The sequence below is a fragment of the Rhea americana genome, unplaced genomic scaffold (genome assembly GCF_003343005.1).
Source record: "Rhea americana isolate MKP2758 unplaced genomic scaffold, rheAme1 scaffold_145, whole genome shotgun sequence".
Lineage (NCBI taxonomy): Eukaryota > Metazoa > Chordata > Aves > Rheiformes > Rheidae > Rhea > Rhea americana.
Genome location: NW_028185539.1, coordinates 31,861 through 47,192, shown reverse-complemented (window position 1 = coordinate 47,192; position 15,332 = coordinate 31,861). Strand labels below are relative to the sequence as shown.

At 36.0% G+C, this 15,332-nt stretch overlaps 1 protein-coding gene across 1 annotated transcript in view; it reads right to left on the bottom strand.

Annotated features, from left to right (window-relative positions):
* Positions 1-36: 36 nt before the first annotated feature.
* LOC146599137 (disintegrin and metalloproteinase domain-containing protein 9-like) overlaps positions 37-15,332 on the bottom strand; it is an 18,687-nt gene continuing 3,391 nt past the window's right edge. Inside the window, exons 3-22 of the mRNA XM_085299079.1 lie at positions 14,934-15,010; positions 14,263-14,341; positions 13,502-13,578; positions 11,929-12,148; positions 11,360-11,425; positions 11,207-11,278; positions 10,406-10,578; positions 9,928-10,012; positions 8,773-8,894; positions 7,705-7,876; positions 6,721-6,810; positions 5,960-6,155; positions 5,737-5,842; positions 5,361-5,535; positions 4,702-4,782; positions 3,984-4,089; positions 2,287-2,419; positions 1,824-1,887; positions 1,115-1,167; positions 37-643 (exon numbers count right to left, since the gene is read on the bottom strand). Of these exons, the coding sequence (XP_085155205.1) occupies positions 565-643; positions 1,115-1,167; positions 1,824-1,887; positions 2,287-2,419; positions 3,984-4,089; positions 4,702-4,782; positions 5,361-5,535; positions 5,737-5,842; positions 5,960-6,155; positions 6,721-6,810; positions 7,705-7,876; positions 8,773-8,894; positions 9,928-10,012; positions 10,406-10,578; positions 11,207-11,278; positions 11,360-11,425; positions 11,929-12,148; positions 13,502-13,578; positions 14,263-14,341; positions 14,934-15,010 (2,226 nt within the window). The 3' untranslated portion in view covers positions 37-564. The remainder of the gene's footprint in view (positions 644-1,114; positions 1,168-1,823; positions 1,888-2,286; positions 2,420-3,983; positions 4,090-4,701; positions 4,783-5,360; positions 5,536-5,736; positions 5,843-5,959; positions 6,156-6,720; positions 6,811-7,704; positions 7,877-8,772; positions 8,895-9,927; positions 10,013-10,405; positions 10,579-11,206; positions 11,279-11,359; positions 11,426-11,928; positions 12,149-13,501; positions 13,579-14,262; positions 14,342-14,933; positions 15,011-15,332) is intronic.

Genomic DNA, 15,332 nt, shown 5'->3' with positions numbered 1-15,332 from the left:
GGGCATAAGAGGTATGGACTGCACCGAGCAGCCACCACGGAGGTTCTAGGCAGCACACAGCTTTGAGGATAGCCCAGGAGGTAGGCGGGCTTCCTGAGAGGCCAATCTATGTTACAGTTTTTGTGGCAGCATGTGACTAGAGGTGAATAAATTATGTCCATTAAATAATAGAGTGCACTTCTCTTTGGACTGCAGGTAAGGCTACACTTTGGAAGAGTTCTGTTTCTTGATGCCGTTATAGATAAAAGGAACAAGTTGAACTTTAGGCCTTTGATTTAAAAAAAGAAAGATGAGGTAGATCAGACACAAATACCACCACAGCAGCTCTTAGCAAAATAACGGGATATTGTGAAATCTTACATTCAGTGTCTCTGAACATCAAGTCTTTTTCAGTGGTATAAGCTTTCAGAAAGTGTTTTGACTGCGTAAGAAAGGCACTGGAGGACTCCAATCTTCATATTGTGATAGGAAAACAAATATTAGAGCATTCCGTTATTTTTTACTTTTCTTTTTTTTTTTTCAGATCAGTTAATTGTCTGAATTAGTGAGGCCTTCCAAAAACTTTCAGACAGCTGGTCTAGGTGGGATGGTGGGTCGCAGAGGTCTTGAAGGAACTGCAGGAAACTGGGTTTGTACTGGCTGCCTAAAGYGTGAAAAACACATTTTGTGAAGTATTTCAAGACTGAGGACAACAATTTACAGCTAGAAAGTCCATCTTGCTAACATATTTCTAATCTGGTACTTAACTACCCATTTGTAAACATTGTACATACGCACACACACACCACTTCTGTAGCATTTATGTGTCCCATTATGCTGGTTTCTATACAAGCAGTAGAACAGTAAGAATTTCTCCTTCATGCATTTAATCTGCTATAAATAGAAAATACAGACAAAAATCTACYAGATTGCTTAGAGAAGACGTGCCATTTCTAAAGCAGGACTGGACAAGCTTCTCTGCAGTTGCATACATACTAACTGGAAACTTTGCTGTTTTATCTCATGATGCTGTCTGAAAAATCCCACTAAGCAGGACATAAGGCTTCAGGCACCTTGCTTATAGTGATACTGTAATAGCAAATATTAAGTAAAGAAGCATTGAAAAACTACAAACCTTGGACTAGGAAAATGTGATATGGTAAAAAAATCAGGACTTGATGTGATAGGCTAGGAAAGAGACCAGAAAAATAAGTTAGCATACAACATAGATTTCATAGTGTGGCTATTTAYTCAATATTAGTTGATTAATAAAACTAAATGATATAAAAATTAATTGTGGTCAGTATTTTACAACAAATCAAAGCCCAGAGCTTGTATTTATGGGAATGTGTATGTGCTAATGAAGGCAGTGCTTTTCACCATCAAAACATATTAGGTCAATTATAGGCCATACAGGTTGTGGAAAACAAAGAGGCCTGGAGGAGATCTGGATGCAAGCACAGTTTGTGTGTGAAGCTTCAGGCAGAACTGGGGGTCTGAGGAGGAAATCTGGAATTCTGAGTTCTGCTCTCTTATCTATCAGATGTTTGGAAGGACAGTAGATAAGCCACCTAAACTCTCCATGCTTCAGTTTTCCATTTATGTAAAATGAGATAACATTTATGTGCCTAAGAGCACAACACAAGGATGTCTGAGAAATAAGTAGTTTTGCAAGTCTCCCTATAAGTTGTTCTTATTAAATATTCTAATTAAATGTTTACAGCAAATGTGTCTTGTCTTCCACATCATAAATCCTTTTAAATACTTGGAGACTTCGATGGTATTAATGCACACTATTTATTGGAATTTGGAAATGAAATAGTGCAAATATGTTTCTGTCTTACCTCATTATTTCTTGTATTCTGACTTGTTGTATTATTTTGTTTTGGTTGCTGCACATTGTTATCCCTGAAATAAAATTCATATCATCATGAAAATCACCATTTGGATTAATTACATTCAGGGAAGCAATGTATTTCAAAAGACCAGGCTACAGCTTAAAAATCTGGATTCTGACTCCACTACTTTCTGGTCTTGGCAAATAATTTCACTACTTTATTCCCCAGTGACCATGCAATGCAGTTATGAAAAACTATTAGGAAAGTGCAATATATAGCAGGAAAAAAAAAAACACTTGAGAGCTCACAGCTGGAGCATCTGGATTAACATTATTACCTACATTACTAGCAGCAAGGCAGTCTTGTAGTAGGTACAACATTCTCTCTATATATGTAATGCTTCTAATTGCTCAGTCAATTTGGAGTATGCTCTCAAGTGCTGAAATACTCATTTGTAACAAAGTAATACCTGTGTTGTCTTCTACTTTTCCTGCAAAACCTTCTTTTTATTGCATCCCGCTTAACGACTGCTATCACAGTAACAATCAATATTGGCAACACAAGGAAGAAAAACACAAGCAGGCCATCTCTAAGTGATGTATCTAGAACAAAAATAATTGAAATTATGTGAAATCTTCTGACTTAACTTCACATTAAAATATTTTGCTGCTAAGAAACACTTTTCTGTTGTAAAAACTACAATCTTCAAATTATTATAAATAAAAAATAGTCGCACCACTGAAATTTACAGAATGCTCTGAATCAGAAGAGTAGGATTTGGTCTTATGTAATCACAAGTTCTTCCTTCCTTACTCATCCCATGTTGTGTAACATACAAACTTTTCCACATATTTTTGAAGAACTCTAAATCAGACAAATTCATTTTGTATATGTTTAACACACACTTGATTTGCATGACCTTTGTCTTCTTATACCCCGGGTTTGATTGCTTACTAGCTTTTCATAGAATCATAGAATCAGTAAGGTTGGAAGCGACCTCTGGAGATCATCYAGTCCAACCTCCCCACTCAGCAGGGTCACCTAGAGTATGGTAGACAGGGTGGCATCCAGGCGGGCCTTGACTGTCTCCAGAGAAGGAGACTCCACAACCTCTCTGGGCAACCTGGTCCAGGGCTCYGTCACTCTCACAGGGAAGAAATTCCCCCTCAYGGTCAGGCAGAACTTCCTGTGCTTCAATTTCTGCCCATTGCCTCTTGTCCTGTCACATGGGACAACTGAAAAGAGTTTGTCCCCGTCCCCTTGACACCCTCCCTTCAGGTACTTGTACACATTGAYMAGATCCCCCTCTCAGTCKTCTCTTCCCCAGGCTGAAGAGGCCCAGCTCCCGCAGCCGTTTCTCCTAGGGCAGGTGCTCCAGCCCTCTGATCATCTTTGTAGCCCTACGCTGGACTCTCTCCAGTAGCTCCATGTCTCTCTTGTCCTGGGAAGCCCAGAACTGGACACAGGACTCAAGATGAGGCCTCCCCAGGGCTGAATAAAGGGGCAGTATCACCTCCCTTGACCTGCCAGCAACAGTTTTGCCTTTCCCAAAATACGAATTTGTTAAAATGTGATGAAATATGAATTGTTTTTTTTTTTTGCCTAGCAAAGTTAAGGATGATGAATTTCATCTGTAAACAAAGAGAGGGAAAACAGGTTTCATGGTCTCTCAGTCTAAAGGCCAGCAAAATTTACTCCATTTTCCCTTTGCAGAATTTCCAAAATTTTAGACAAACTAAGTGCTGCTTGCTGCATGCACCTCCTTAATCCCTCTGATAATCCCTCTTAATCCTTCCAAGGGTTTTAGTGAGACCCTTTCCATATATAAGGGCTGTTGTTTCATTCTCAAGCTATAGTCTTCCTACCTGACATGTATTTCTGTCATAACTCATATTTTAAATATGTAACAGTAATTAAAAACCATATATTAATTGTTTAGATCTCAGACAAAATAGGCCTGAGCTCAAATTCTCTCCTCAACTAACTTCCTTGAAGTCTACAGATCTACACATCAGATAATCCAGTTCATTCTCCTAATCAGTCCACAACTGAGTGTCTCATGCAGTAGAAAAACAAAACAAAACAAGAGAGTGAAAAAAACTCTTGTACGGTAGGTTATTTTATCAGACAGTGGAGGCAGAATGAAATACAGTTTCAGTGTCCTACCTATATGAGYTGGACCGCTGTCGATACTGCCACCATAGCCTGACTGGTTGCAGAAAGGAGGTGCCCATCCATAATTGCAGTGGCAGTTCCCATTGTTGTTGCACACCTGCAGTCAGTTCAACACAGAATAGCCAAATGAGGAACACCTTTTTGAAAGTGACCACTTTCCACCCCCAAGGTATACTTGGAGTTCCACACTAAGAATTGCATATGGAAACAAGTATTACATAGAGAAAGGAGCACTGTTTGGGAATAAGCTCTTCCCTCCATAACATCTGAAAACACCATGAATGATACCGGTGCCACAGATCCATAGCATTTAATCTTTTTTTTTTTTTTGTTATTTGCCTGCAATAGAGTACAGTTCAAATAAAAGCTCCTCAGTTTTACTACCTCTGGAGGCTATTTTAATTTTTGACAGAGAAATATAAATCAGGAATCATTAGACTGTCCTTCTCAAAACAGTATTTTTCTTTTACAATTGGACAACTCAGAAATATAAGAACATTTGTTTGGGAAATTAAGAAAAAAAATGTCAGTATTAGTGCTAACAGGTTTACAGTATGTTAGCAACAAGAATTACAGATTGAAAAGTGGATTTGACTTCTAATAAAGATCAGAAAAAGCAAAGCCATCTGCCTGTTCATTGGTTTTATGCRGGGATTTTGCACCTCTCTCTCTTTCCCACAAAAAGGGCATGAAAACACCATCTACTCACCCCATTATCATTACACTTCTGCTTTATATCACAGCTGTAGCCCAGAAAACTCACATTAACACATTCAAAATTGAAACAAGCCTGAAAAAAAGTGTTCAATATTGTTAAAGTAAAAATTTCAAAAAAGCCTGTGCTTTTATAAATACACTCTAAAAATACATACGTTTAAAAGTGTATAGCTTTTACTTAAATGTCAGGAAAATGAGCTGATAGAACAATCAATACTTTACAACTTCATAGCTGTACTTGTCTACGATTCTCTTAAAGCATTTTGATGGAAATAATCTGAGTAACTGATAATGTATCCCACTGCTTTGTAGCATCAAGTTTTTAAAGAGCTAATTAATATTTTGAGTGTGTGCATAGCTGAAAAAGCAGATTTTAAATCATATTACTGTATAGAAATGGGAGAAAGGAAATGGTGATTCATAACGCTTTCTCTCTCAGATAAATCTAAGTAAAATTTGAAGCAGCAAAACAAAGGTCTTTCTGTTGCAAAAGGCTAATACAAACACTCAATCTCCTTAAAAAACAGGTATTTTGCATGTTTTTAACCTACATTATTACAAGAAAATTTACAATGCAGTTTGACATTTAGAAAGTTATGGAAAACCTTCCAGTTGGAACATATTCTGTAATGCTGCTGTGATTTGTCTTACCTTCCTTTCTCCACAGGCTGTTCCCTCATGAACTTGAGCAGGATCAGGGATATCTGATCCTAAGTCAAAGTCAGAAGACCAGCATAAAACCCCAGATGCATTGTTGACAACACTCCAAACAGGAAGATTTTGAAGACTAACAGAGGTACACTGGAGCTTGCCACATAGACTATGCCTGTAATGAACAAATGACACTCAGAGAAAAGATGACTCAGAGAAAGAAATGGTATCAGTGAAAATACACTGTTCAGTAGAACTTTTCAGCTTGCATTTCAAGCAAATGTTCTCCTAAATCTCATGCTCCTAGGAGTCTGTAACAAGATAATTTTTTCACGCTGAAGGTTTTAGACTTAGCTTTTATTTGCTAGTGACTTACTGAACAGGACATTTCTTGTATGCTCCACCTCTCATTCCACAGTTTCCAAACCTATCTCCTTTAATATTGGCTTTTTCAAAGCACACATCAGGTGCTTTTCGTGCTCCTGTATGAATAATAACAAATGTCAATAAGCCATCACACTGCCTTAGAAATATRAGAAAGAAAAATAAAAATCTGAAATGTCTACTAGGAGTCTTCTAATATAAAATTATAAAAATACCTTTTCCATATATGGATTCACATTGTGAATCAAAACTTTGGCATACTCCATAGTAGCAATATTCTTTCATGTTGTTACATGGGTAACCATTCATGATATAAACATCATCTGGGCAGTAGGCATGGCTTCCATTGCAGTATTCAGGTAGATCACAGAAATCCGTTTTTGACCTACATTCTGCTCCTGCCACTTTAAACTAGAAACAAAGACTTTCATTTTGCACAGCAGAAACGCTAACATGAAACAGTGACAACTGGGAAGCATTTACGATTTTAAGAAAGACAAAATAGTTCTTCAGATCAGTACCTAATGAATGTCCCACATTTTCCTCAATTTCATGTGGTGGTGTATGGGATTAGGGTAAATTGTAAAAACACATACACAAGCACAAATTAAAAAGCAGTCAACTATTATAGACTTTGGAGAAGCTTGGGCTTGCACAATGGAGATCATTGCTATTGAGTCACTTAATTAGTCTTGCCTCCTACAAGGGATGACACAGAGATGACACTTGATTTCTCAGCCACTGGCCAAGAGTCATTAGACCCAAATTCTCTGCTTACATGCTCTCTACTGTCGAATGTAGTTTTGATAATGTGAAAATATGTCAAGAGATACTACAATAAATAACTTCATAAACATAAACAATTAAACAAAATGTTTTAAAAACACTTTAAAACATTGGTTTATGTTTTAAAAAAGTATAAACAAAAAAATTACTAGTAATTAGTATCAGTTTATCTTACTACAACACAGCCTACCTTGCAATTTTCACAGCACAGCCCTTGAGCACATTGTGATCCAGAAGTGAGTTTGCAGGTTGCAGCATCACAGCAAGGACTTGTGCATTCCTAAAGCACAGCCGAGGGATACATACACAGAGATACAATGTTTTTACTTCACTATACAGCTAAGGAATGGGGAAGCACATGGTCAAAATAAGCGCATGGACAATCAAACATTAAATATACCTTTTATCTTTCATATTCTGAGGTTGATACCTTTCTGTTCTAACAGACCCCAGCATACCCCAGCAAGTCCTCAGAAGAATTTCTGTTTGGATGAGTGTGACAGAGGGATATAGGAGAAAATTACATTCTAAATGGATACTAAAAGAAGCAGAAACTCTTTGATTTCTAAGAAACACTTCCTATCACCCCTCCCATCTTATTTTTCCTCCACATTTATAGTTTGATGTAGAAAAATTTTGATATCTTYTCATGAGTTAGAAGACCTGTACAATAGAACCTGGGTTTGCTGACAGCTTTTTGATTTACCTGTGGTCTAAGAAACTTCTGTTTCCTAAAGAATGAGTCAAATATCCCATTATTCGAGAGAGAGACATTGAGACAATGTGAATATGACTAACAAATGTAGCTTTGTTTTTGGCTAATTTTAAGGRTTACAATTAGGAATCCAGTAAGTGCTAGATAGTTTAATACTGCCTTCTATATAACAGATCTACGTCGCAAAAGCCAGCACAAAAACCAATGGCATTTCCACATTTTTTGCACTGAAATACACTGCTTACTCAGGCTTTGATTCAAAGTTCTGTGAAGTCTGGTAGCCCTTAGCTACATTCACATCAAAATCAAAGTATGATTTTAGGCTGTTTCTAAAATGTATCTTCATGCTGTTTGCAACAACGTAAACTTACAAAGAAAATTTCTCAGATAAAAATGAAAATGAGATGTGCTAAAAGGCCCAGGCAAGAACAAGCATCCAGCTGAATTTCACTGTAATACCTGAGGTTTGCCACAGTCACATTCTTCATTGCTATCCACCACATTATTACCACAGACAGGTTCTTTGTAAACATTACTTGTTTTGGGAGGATTTCTGAGGCAGTTTCCTCCTCCATTTAGAATAAGATTCTCAAAATCATCTGCACTACAGGTGCTGAAATTCCTGGATCCACTGAAAAACATGATGTTATTTTTATATAAATATTTCTCCTACAAAAAGTAATGCAATTCAAACCATTTAATATCATTCAATCTATTATAAACACTATGTTTTTTGATGTTAGGAGATCATGAGACCATTTTTACTTCAGCTTGTATTAGAGTATGGCACTCCTTGAAGTTAAAAGATATCATATATAACAAATGCAGAGATACTTTCAGAAGCAAAACAGACCATTGGAATATTTATTCTGATGTCCTATTTGAAATAAGCTTCAAAAATTCCTCATCTGTACTGAATCCCCAAATGTGTTTAAAATGTATTTTCCAGAAAAAAATATTACTTCAATTTGGAAACCCTAAGAACTCAGGAATGCATCTTTCCAAAACAGTTTGGTCCGGTGTTTAGTTACCCTGATTTATTAATACAAGTGTGGACAAATAAAATAATCTTTTCTCTTAAAGAAAGGGAAGTCAAAGAACAAAAGAACTGAAGGAAAAACAGTCTGAGAGGTTTTGTTTAAATTGATGGTTAAGGGAATCCATGGAAGGACACATTTGCACAAATCCAGWGAGTATATGAAGAGCATTCTCAGCAGGGTAAAAATCAGCAATAAACTAACATTAAAAAAAAACAACAACAACAACAAAAAAAGAGGACACACAACCCAAAGTTAAGTGAGCTTTTCCAAATGCTAAAAATTAAAGAATCACTGGATCAGAAAACAGGTAACGTTTCAAACACATTAAAATGATGTCAAGTCCTAAGTCAGTGAGTTCACCTCTCTGATTAAACTTCTCAAACTCTCCATTCACAGAAGTTCTCTAACATTCATGGGAATTTTGCAGCACTTGAGGGYTACCACAGATAAATAGCAATGATTAAAATAAAATAAATAGAAATCATACTTATCTGTGCTGTACATAATGAAGGAGGCAGGACATCTTTTATCATCATGTTTCATTCCAAGATTATGGCCCAATTCATGTGCAACTACTGTAGCATGACGTAACACATTGTTATCATTAAACTAACAAAGAGAATCAATGTTAAAAATTATTTATGAAACTAATGGGAATCAATATACTTCTACCTACTGACTTATTCAAGTCACAAGTCTCACAGAAGCTAYGTAGACAGAACCTAGCATTGCAAAGAAAGAAGCAGAAAGACCAAACTATTTATCACTTAAAAAAAAAATGTAGGGCCAGAGTCTTCCACTCTTTCTGTTCTTTCAGTCAGGATTATATTCTGAATATCATAGATAATCAGTAACGTCATTGATTTCAATGGAGTCTTCAAAGAAAAACATATTGTTAAACAAAAGGAACAGAATCTGGCTCTGAGATTGTTCATGATAYTATGGCATCCATATGACAAAGACAGGTACCTCAGGAGATGCTGGTTTTGCCCTCAAGGCTGAAGGAGAGAAAAAGTAGTTTCTGGTTAATTTTGCCAAATAGAGAATTTTTCTCCATTCACAGTCCTGTTGTGGAGAATTCTGAGCACTTAAGAATATCGTGCATTAAGTTCAGTCTCTATCCACATAAAGAGTCAAAAAAATACATATTACATTGTGGTAGCACTTCCCTCCCAGAAATACTGTGCTTATGAACCTTAAAGTTATGAAGATGGGCTTTTCCAATACAACCCTTAAGGTGATCGAAGAATGATTTCAGGACTAAATTAGTCAAGCAGACTGGAATGTGAAGAACAGAGAAACTGGGAAATACATTTATTTTTTACGTTARGTATAATAATACGTACAAATCTTTACATAAGAATCTCAGCAAAAGAAACCATACCATCCCTAGCCTGGTCTTGAAGTCCTCAGTGACTTGGCCAAAGAGGTAAACAAAGTGTATGTTATTTATCAGTATGTATCAAAGGTACCTCTGCAGTAACAATGTCAGCAGTGGCAACAGCAGTAGCTACAACTTCGGGTTGTGTGAATGCATAGAAGAAAGCATTCAATTGCTGTGAGACCTCTCTGTCTCACTAGCAGTACATCTATAGCTATTCCTTTGTAGCTTCTCACRTTAATCACAAAGTTATTCACTTACAGTGCTGATTGACCCTCCCTGGACTTGTGAACAGATGCCACCTACAAAAGCCATTCCGATGGCTCCATTGTAAGAGTTTCTCCCTCTGCAACAAAAGCAGTTTGAAGGCGTTATTGCAATAAGACCCGAAAGTTAGTGATTTCCATGGAGAAATACACAAATACTGCAATACAAAATTTGGTCTTTCTGGAATCAAGAAGAAATTTGCCACTATATCAGGGTTTCACTGTTATTAATCATGAACAGCTGAACAACATTGCTTAAAAGCAATGATCACATAAGTCTGCTATGTCAGTGAGTTGACTGATAATAAGGATTCCATTCTAAAAATAGTTTCYTGATGTTTTTCCTAGTTAAAACAGCTTAAAAGTTGAGTGAACTTTGCTCCAGTTATATTTTCATCCATATACAAAAACAAAATCTTATACATAAACAACACTGGCAGAGCGACCAGKTTTTGCACTGAACCAAAACTTACATCATGAGATGGCTAACGTCATTTCTCGATCGTTTAAGAAGATCTTTTTGTCTCCAAGAAACAAATCTACTCAGTACGTCTCCAGCTGAACCATCCATTACAGATATTTGATTTGTATCTGACCAGATCTCTAATCCAACCAAAACAATCTGGATGTTTAAAGCTCTGTACATCTGGAAATACACAATGATAATTACTGTTCATCAGTGTGGTTCAACTGAATTCTGTAAGATTACAGCAGCACATTAGGCTGAACATAACAATGGAAGCATAAGTTTTGTTTATTTTAATTATTAACACTTAGTTTTACATGAGGAAAGAATATGTGACTGAAGGTCATCTACTTCACAGAGATACTTAAACATAACTTTCAGATGTGAGAGGYTGGAACAGCCACATTCACTTGTTTCTTTAGCTAACTGTCTTAAGGAGAAATTGGGAAGAGATGATTCGAGATCCTACGGAATTCTTCACAGCTCTGACATTTTGCTTAATAAAAAACAAGCTACAAACAAGCGAAAGACTCTTCTTGGCAATATAAAATATACTGGAGACCTCAGGTTCCTGGAGCAGCCGAAGTCTGGGAGCATACAGAATTGATTTAAAAATATCTTGCATCTCTGTTCTTGCCTGCACATCTGCAAGCCTTGTGCACAGATTCATGACATTCTTTAACTATATTAAATATTGATAAATAACTTCCAAATACAATTTCAGAACATAATTGTAAAATTTACTGCATTAGTCATTTTGTAAACTATGATAAAGCAGAAACTACTGAATGTAACTGAACTCACCTACCCCATCAACATAATTTATCAGCTCAACTACCTCCTTTTGCACTGCAGCAGAGTCAGATTTCTTCAGCAAAAACTGTAAAATATTATATGAAAATGTCAGAGAAAAGTTTTAATAATTTAATAAAATGTATTTATCATTGGATAAAACAATTACCCTGTTGTTATCCACAACCATAAATAATTCCACATAGCTTTTCTGTGGCAAGACAGTGCGCTTCTTCTGTAAATTAGAAAGAAGAGTAAGTTAACATAATGACTTATAAGTTTTACTTTATAAAATTTATTTTTTTCCTCGTGGTTTGTATTTGATGTATTTACAAGGCAACAATCCATTTTTAATGTGGCCTCCAAGGACAATTTGTTTTAGATTTCCACATAAATATCTAAATGTCAGCAACTTCTGGTCAGACACTGACAGGTATGAGCTGAAAGACAGCTTCAGGTCTTTCACATCACACTCTCTGTTCTTCTGCTAAAGGCTGGCTTGAAGGGATGCTAAATTTCCATGGTGCTGTTTTTCTATTTTAAGATTTCCTTAGCAGTAACTCCCACTAGTTTGGGGTCCATGAAAATTAAGGTCATAAGAAAGTGGCCAGCCAAGCCAAACCCACCTAGAATGATATACCATGCCAAAGCAAGAGCTCTATAGACTCCTGGCTGCTGGAACGGCCTGAGGAAAGGGTTGGACCACCTCCCTTGAGGGAGAAGTAGAAATATATTTACCCTCCAAAGCTTTTTCCCACTAGAGGTGCTGTTTGATAAAAATGCATATTTCACAGAATGCTTCACAAATGTCTTTTCATGATGAAGACTGTCATTCAGCACACCACATCGGAAAGGGGTATACTGCACATCTTCTAACTGGTAAAAAATGTGTTCAAATGTGCTGGACGTGTTGAGTGGCTCCATTCCATACCACTTGCCACCAATGTAGAGAACTCCTCTAGTAATCATAAAAGAATGAAAAATTATTCCACCATTTTCCCTCACAATTATGACTAGATGAGTGAATAAAAGCTGAATATTTAAAAACTATGACTCTTCATACCACCATATTGAAATAAATTATTATCTTAAAATAAACTCTCTTAGTATGGGGGCTAAGTTCAAATGCACAACAATATCTCAAAAGACAAAATAGAACTTTTAAAAAATAATTGTACACAAGTGTGTCCTCCTTGAATCATTTAGTAGGGAAGCCTAATCCTTACTGAATTAATGAGATTGGATTGTGGATACAGAGCTGAATCTTTTGGTCCATATCTCTAGTCTCACTTCTAGCTCCATGTTGCTAAAGTAATCTAACTTTTCTGAAAAAGAGACCTTTTAAGATGGAAAGAGAGGCTAAAATCACCAGTGTGTTTAATAGGGAAATAGTGATATTACACTACCGAGTGCAACTAAGTAAAAACATTTTGCATTTGTCCATGACTCAGAAACACCTGGTTCATGTCTATTTGCTGTAAGAGAATCTTTCAGAAGCTATTATCTTGTTCTCCAGAATCTTAAACTATATTTAGAAAAGGAATTCTCTTGTTACTAGCTTGTGAAAGAAAATCCTCAGAAAACAGGTGTTCAAAGTAACTGAAGGAGTTGAGTCTGCCTAAGTTTGCAGAACATCCAAAATGATATTTCTGTTCTGTTTAGTGAGGTCAAATGTTAACTGCAATATCAGTATGCTGATTATTTGCCAGGAAATGCCACTATTTATTGACTGGCATCTCACTTTGATACTATACAGGAAGGATGGTTAGGTGAACTTTCACATTTGACCCTTCCTGCCTGTCCAAAAGAGATCAAACTGAACAAGGCTTCAAGAACCTACAAGTACATCCAAAGATCAGCTGAACAGCCTGGTTAAATGAGCCCAGGGAGCTCTGAAACACTGTACACATAGTCTTGCTGCCTGCACAATTTGCTGTTCATGCCATTTCTTTTTGTCATCTTGCATAGACAGATTCTGCAGGAAGAACTTGGGAGAACACCAAGAACATATGCCTTTCATAAATTAACTTGGCTGCATCTCAGATTAACATAACTGTATTGTATTTGAAAAATTTCCATTGTTCTGAAARCTAATTTATAAATGCAGCCCATCAACAATATCTGTGCAGTGGGACAGATACACCACATTAAAATATTAAGGTGTTAATATACAGAAAATACTTGCAATATAGAACAGTGGGTTTTTTTCTAGCTGTTTGATGAATAGCAATAACAACYGATTTTTTTTAACTGCTTTTTGCTGAGGTATTGCACAATTAATTATCTTAAAGTAAAAAGTAAGTGGTAATACCTAAGGCCATTACAGGTGCTAAGAGCAAGCATCGAGTCAGCGACTCCTTCAACAGTGCCGTGATAATAACAGTGTGTCTGAAACGCAAGAAAACCTTAAATTAATTATACCAAAAGAAGCTTTCTCATTACTGAAGCACTCAATTAAGTTTTACTGGGCTCACATGTTTCATGTTGAAATTAAAAGTGTGCTTAAGGCATCCTTTATTCAGAGTCTCAAAACTAGAGGTTTGATATTGCCACCGTACTTTTAACTGTATAGTATGCAATGGCAACATAATCAGCCAGCTCAAATCCAATCTTGGCATAAATTTCTAGAGTTTTCTTTCATATCTTGGAAAACAGTGATGCTGCATCATCATACACAGTACGAAGATAAGCACACTCCATCATAAGGCAGTGTTATGTTTTATATCAACAAGAACTGTTAAACATAAGTATCACAAATGTCAAAACTGAGGAAAGCCTATTTTCCAGCAAATTTACTTTTCTTCTCTAGATACTTTATGTGCATCACTTGTACTTTCCCTTCTGCTGCCAAAAATGTAATCAATTTTCACTGTGCCATCATAGAAATATGAAGACATTCAGAGTGAATGGTTGCATATACTTGTTTTTGCTTTGAGAATTCATTTAGATGCATACGCATCTTGTTGTAGTCTTCAGTTCTAACAAATTGTTAATATGACCTTCAATGCAAAAAGCTTGGCTCCCTGGGTTGAAGAAACTTACACAAATAGGGAACTTCAGTAGATATAATACCTTGATTTTTGATTGCGTAGTCTCCCGTTTCCCATTTTCCCCATAGGTATATACTCTAAAGTCTTCACTAACAAGCTTTCTGGAAACAAAAATAAACCGCTGCTCTTTTACCAGGCTAAAAACCAAGATATAAATCCTGAATCATAAGTACTACATTCTGTTAGTAGCACACTCAAGCTAAATTATTATTAAAATCCGTAGACATGAAACAAAATACCTTAAAATTTGATACATTATTTGGAAAAGAGTTTTTTAAAAAATATTTTAACCCAAATATCTATACAGTAGGATTTGACCAGACTGTATTACATTAGGGACTGGACTCAGGAATGAGGAGCAACAAAAATAGATACATTTCTTGAAGTACAACATGGCTAACGATCCCCACACCAAGTTAATGAAGAGCTAATGTTAAACTAAATTCTTACTTTCCACAACGATTTTCTAAAATCCACTCTCTTGTTGTGCTAATAAAAATGAATTAAAACATAATTCTGAAAAATATAAAAAATCTGTTTGCATAATACAGCCATTATTTATCACAACTTTTTGCCTTACTACAATCTGACAATTAAAAGGTTTCTTCCAAGCATTTTTCAGTATAAAAATATTTGTTTATAGCAAACTAAATCCCAAAATGGAACGATTCCTTAGGACATGGTATCACATACTTATTTTTCTTTAGTTTCAGGAGGTATGTTCCATTTCTGGTTTTAATTGAATATGAAAGTTTGTCATCTGAATGCTTCTGCAAATAGAACAAAAAAATATTACTTAATAAGGTGATTTTCTATCTGAGTGTATGAGTTCCAAGTTTTCTTTAATAACACTAAGGTATATGTTTTAACTATATACCATATTCAAAAAMCACACATTCCTAAACCTCATACTTTCTATGTTTCAAAGCTTCAGCAGCACACTCTGCATTCTTTCCTATTGAAATTTTAAATTCCACCTAAGCTATAAAAGTCCATGTAGAAGAAAAAAAAAAACTTTCTATGTTTCAAAGCTTCAGCAGCACACTCTGCATTCTTTCCTATTGAAATTTTAAATTCCACCTAAGCTATAAA